The sequence below is a fragment of the Lactuca virosa genome, chromosome 9 (assembly GCF_052849685.1).
Source record: "Lactuca virosa cultivar CGN04683 chromosome 9, Lactuca_virosa_CGN04683_v6, whole genome shotgun sequence".
NCBI lineage: Eukaryota > Viridiplantae > Streptophyta > Magnoliopsida > Asterales > Asteraceae > Lactuca > Lactuca virosa.
The window spans coordinates 28,452,901-28,458,318 of record NC_136434.1 but is presented as its reverse complement, the minus strand read 5'-3'; the positions used below and the strand labels follow the sequence as shown (position 1 = coordinate 28,458,318).

At 34.8% G+C, this 5,418-nt stretch overlaps 1 protein-coding gene across 1 annotated transcript; it reads left to right on the top strand.

Moving 5' to 3' along the window:
- Nucleotides 1-1,928: 1,928 nt before the first annotated feature.
- On the top strand, nucleotides 1,929-3,350 carry LOC145141286 (transcription repressor OFP1-like). Its single transcript, XM_079074578.1, has one exon. The coding sequence runs from the start codon at nucleotides 2,074-2,076 to the stop codon at nucleotides 3,052-3,054; it is 981 nt and encodes a 326-aa protein (XP_078930704.1). The 5' UTR covers nucleotides 1,929-2,073; the 3' UTR covers nucleotides 3,055-3,350.
- The last annotated feature ends 2,068 nt before the right edge of the window (nucleotides 3,351-5,418 follow it).

The following is a 5,418-nucleotide window of genomic DNA, read 5'->3' as shown; positions in this document are numbered from 1 at the left end:
TGCATCTACTCCGAGCATCTAAATCACCACCATCCACTGTTCTTTCCAGAACCACCACCTACAGCTACCATCACCACCTCCTGTCACCACCACCATCAGATTCCACCATTATAAAAGAATAAAAAATTAGAAATCATTTTATTTCTTGTTTTATCTTTTTGTAAAAGAAAAGTTGATCGAATCATCAAATATTAAGCATTGATAACCAAAATCAAATTAGAAATCAACAATGTATCTTTGAATGTTCATCGATTTTAAAGCAGACAAAGCATTCAAAATCATATTACAAAAGCATTAATCTATCCAAGAACATTCACAAATCAGTTTTCAAAACTAGATGCAAAAATCAGATGTTAAAACAAGCCCTAGCGGACACGATGCATCACCACCAAGAAACCCTAGCCGCCATGAACATCCCAGATCTGTTCAAAAATCATATTTTCCATCCTCTATTTTGGGAAGCCAATAAACCCAGTTCCACGAAGCAGAAGATACTGATTACAAAAGGAGATGAGAAGGTAGAGAAGACGATGAACAATACCTGTATAGAGCTGGTACTAATTTTGAAGATCTGAACTGGAGAGTCACACACACCAGAGCAAACACACACACACACAATGTAAGGAAGATCCGAACTGGAGGGAAGCCGACATAAAAGACCGATAAAAACCACAACACAAAAACAGGCTTGAAACTTGGATTTTCCGGTGTATCTGAGGTCGAAGATGTTGGTGGTAATCAAACCACCGATCTGTTTTTCCCGGCGCTCTGGTCTCGTGGATGGTGGAGCTCGACGGAGATGTTTGGGCTAGGGGAGAGGACTGATGGGTGAGAAAGGAAAAGGGTGGAGTTGGGTTTTGAAGAAGATGATGGTGGTGGATTGAGTTCTTGGTATTAAAACAAAAGTTTCCATTTTGTTAGAGAGAGAGAGAGAGAGAGAGAGAGAGATTGACATTTTTTTCTTTTTTCTTTTTCTTTTAATTATAAAAGTATTTGAATAAATAAAAAAACTGAAAAGGTAAAAACAAAGGGCAAAATGGTCATTATTAAAAAATTTAAAGTAAATTGGACCAAAGTGGCAAGAAAATGAAAACCTTTGGACCATGAGTGCTACTCCAAACCTGTTTGGCCCAAAGTGGCAATTTCGACCTAACCACATGGACCATTCTTGCAATTTTGTCTATTAAAAAGCGTCAGTGAACTTTTTGACGGACCCGCGGGATGGAAGGTCCACACTTAGATCGGCTGACATTTTGGTCTTTGGATGGATAGGAGGGAAGCATGCGTGCGTGGATCTTACTGGGGTCTCTCCTCTCGTTGGTTTGGGGAGCAGGGGTTTCACAGCAGGGCATGCTGCTTTGAAAGCTGCTGCGTGCAAAGTGGTAAAGCACGAGAATGTATGTAAAGAAAATCAACATGTGTTTGTACCTTTTGCATTCGATACATTTGGTTTTCTCGCATCAGAGGCGGTGGAGCTCTTCAACAGAGTCCAACGGGTCATGCATTCTAATGTCATATCTCGTAGATCCACAAATGTTGTTTTCAAAAGAATTGGTTTTGCTATTCAGAAATGGCTAGCGGCACAGCTTGTTGCCGTTTGCCTTCAATCGATATATATTGATCTAAAAAAAATAAAAAAAATAAACTATCATTTGCATTTTTTGTAAAAAAAAAATTATCCTTTTTGATATCTTATTAAGGGGGTGTTTGGCTTAGCTTTTGAGAGACCAAAAGTCCTTTTAGGAAAAGATCAAAGGTAAAAGATGTTTGGCAAAAGACTTTTAAAAGCTATTTTTGGATTTTGGATAGAAGGAAAATCAACTTTTTGAAAAAGTTTCCAAAAATAACTTTTGTCCTCTAAAAAGCTAAGCCAAACACCCCTTAAGCCCACTCGACCTGCCATTTGCCCACCGTGCTACTTGACTCTTCATCTCTTATACCTATTTATTATCCCCCTCTCAACTCCTCACTCCTCAAACCAAACTCAACACACACATGGCGAAAGAGATGCAGATTGCAGAGTGAAATATCGACAATTATATATAAGAGAGAGAGAGAGAGAGAGACGTTTTAATGGGGAATTACAGGTTTAGATTATCAGATATGATACCAAATGCTTGGTTTTACAAACTTAGAGACATGAGCAAGACGACGAAGACCACCGCCACTTCCACCACCCACAACAAGAAACCAACGTCTGGTTCTTATTACACCGCAGCACCACCGCAAAACCACCATTTTTCTCAGCCAAGAAACTCGTTTTATTACACCCCAAGAGTTTCCCAATTCCACAATTCACCAAAATTTCCATATTTACATGACCCACCAAGAAAATCTTCTAAAAAAACTAGACCCAACAGAAAAACCATATACAGACCTTCACCAAAACACACTTCACTCGCTGACTCGACTCAAAGTACCCTTCAAGATTTTTTTCATTCTCCCACAACAAACACCATCCCTTTTTCCCTTCACGAGTCTCCCTCCTCCGAGTCGACCCAATCAGGACTCGCCACTGCCTCCTGGTGCACCTCTTGCACCTGTAGAGTCAGTTCTTCCACTTCCGACATCGTAATCGATGTAAACGAGACTAGAAATAGTGATAATTCAAGCTGTGGGTTTGATTTGTCACCCGAGATAGAGCTTAACCTCCCTCCAATAATAACAAAACCGGCCAAACCCACTTCAAGAAACACACAAACATCACATTCCGGCAAGAAACTCAAAGAAGCCAACAAAACTCCGGCGAGAAAATCAGTCTCCGGAGTCAAACTCAGAGCCAATTCTCCCAAACTAGCAGTGAGCAAAAGGATCGTTCAAAAGTCTGCACAGAGAAAGACCTTGTCAGAAAGCTTTGCAATTGTGAAATCATCGTATGATCCTCAGAAAGATTTCATGGAATCAATGATGGAGATGATCGTCGAGAACAACATCCGGGCGTCAAAGGACTTGGAAGAGCTTCTTGCATGTTATCTTTCTTTGAATTCAGATGAGTATCACGATGTAATTGTTAAAGCATTTGAGCAAATTTGGTTCAGTTTGCCAGATATGTAACTTTTGTAGGTCAAGGAACCATAACTCAAACATAAAATTACGTCGAATTTTGTACAAGTCGTTCACTCTTGGTGCTTTGGGCGTCGCCAGAAGATCAGAAGTTCGATTGCATTCTAAAAAAGGAAAATTCTGACAACTTGGAACTGAATTGGAGTTGTTTTAGTTCGAAAAAAGACACAAACTTACAACAACCTGACAAGATCCTTCTATCTACGAGTAAAAATGATAATGTAGTGTTAATATATAATGTAATTGTGTGTACATTTTACTTATCCAATTTGGGTTGTATTTTTAAATTAAGTTATATATATATATATATATATATATATATATATATATATATATATATATATATATATATATATATATATATATATTTTGTTTGTTTCTCTTTACAGAAGAAATTGTTTTTATATATATATATATATATATATATATATATATATATATATATATATATATATATATTCTTTGTTTCTCTTTACAGATGAAATTGTCTTTATAATGTGGAATTTAGGGTTGTTTTATGCTTTTAACAATTTGAGCTGTATTTTGAAATTAAGTTATAATGTATTGTTAATATATATATATATATATATATATATATATATATATATATATATATATATATATATATATATATAATTTGTTTCTCTTTACAGATTAAATTGTCTTTATAGTGTGGAATTTAGGTTATTCCTGATGTATGAATTAGATCGATAAAAAAGAAATCTAAGATAATATAAATGGTGTGCATAGAACAATTTGGATTCCAAACAGAATCATGAAACGGTTATAGATCTGACATCGTTTTTTATATTTAAAAAATAGAAGAAACCGAGTCTAGTTTCTTCACAAAACTAAACAATAACTTATTCATAAAAGAAAGTAAATTTAGCTAAACATAGGCACAATTTGTCTAGTTTGATCCAGGTCTTCCATTTTATAAGTCCACAAGACCACGCCTATTTTTACCACAATTAGAGAGGAGGGAGTCATTCCCTCCCAACCCACTGAACCCACTGTCACATCACTTTTTCTCTTTTATTTTTCTTCATATTTCCGAACCCACAACATACGGAAAACCTATCTTTTTGAACCCACTCAACCAACTCAATTAAAAAAAATACAAAACAATCAAATGTAAAATCTTAATTAACAATAGAGTTATCGGCGGTACCACTCTCGCTTCAACGAGTGGGTTGATTGGTTTCACTAACCCACTTCATCATCTCTCTCTACTTTCTCTTTCTTATTTTTTCTTGTACCATGTGTTTTAAAACTTGTACCTTAGTTGTTTTGTATTTTTTTCAATTGAATGGGTTGAGTGGGTTCAAAAAATAGGATTTCCGTGTGTTGTGGGTTGAGAAAGATGAAGAAAAAAAAGGGGACAAAAATTGATGTGGCAGTGGGTTGGGTGGGTTGGGAGGGAACGACTCCCTCCTCCCTTATAGGTGTCTTTCGTGACTAACAATTGAAACTTTATTAATTCCACGATAATTTTGTTGTACACATTCATAATATTTAACAAGATTCTAATTTTCCTACAACTTTTTTATTTAGTAATTTGGAGAGTCCATGTTAAACAATAAAAACATGAGACTTTTTCTTATTCACCGGACATTCAAGTTTCAAATTCATTGTATGTCATTTTGGTGTCTCGCTAAGGTAAAGTCTAATTCTTTATATTTCGAATCGACATTCCACCCTATTTTAACTCATTTATTGAACATTGAACCATGTGTTGTGGATGTTCTAATTTTCATTTCCATTGTGTTTGTTAGAATCCACATGCGGATTAAATTGTGTTCGAACTAATTACAAATATTTTGTCAAGTATATATTAAAGTGTGAACTATGATCTCTATAAAGATATTACTTTTATTTGTTTATTTATTTATGTGCTCCCTCCATATATTAGGAAAAAGCGTGTAAAAGACAGAAAGGGGTCCATAGGTTGGATTATGCGGAGAAGAAATGAGAGCAAATGCAGTGTAAAGCAACTTTTAGCTCTCATTGCGTTGTCTAAAGTTAAAGGCCGCTTTTTCCTTGTGTTGCATGATTAATTCAACTTTTTAACATAAAACAGATAAAATGATAATTGAGTTTCAGTTTCTACTGTTTTTAATTCGTATTTAAAAGAACTATTGACATACTTTAAGGAATTGTCTTGAATAACAAATTTTTAAAGATAGAAAATTAAAAAAATTGAAATATAATTTCACTTGTCTAATGTAGCATGATTTTATAAAAAATAAAAAAATAAATTAGCAAAATTAAAAACTAAAATAACAATGTACTTTGCAAGTATATTCTTATTTATGACCATATAAAAAACATTTTCCTACCTATCTATTATCCCTG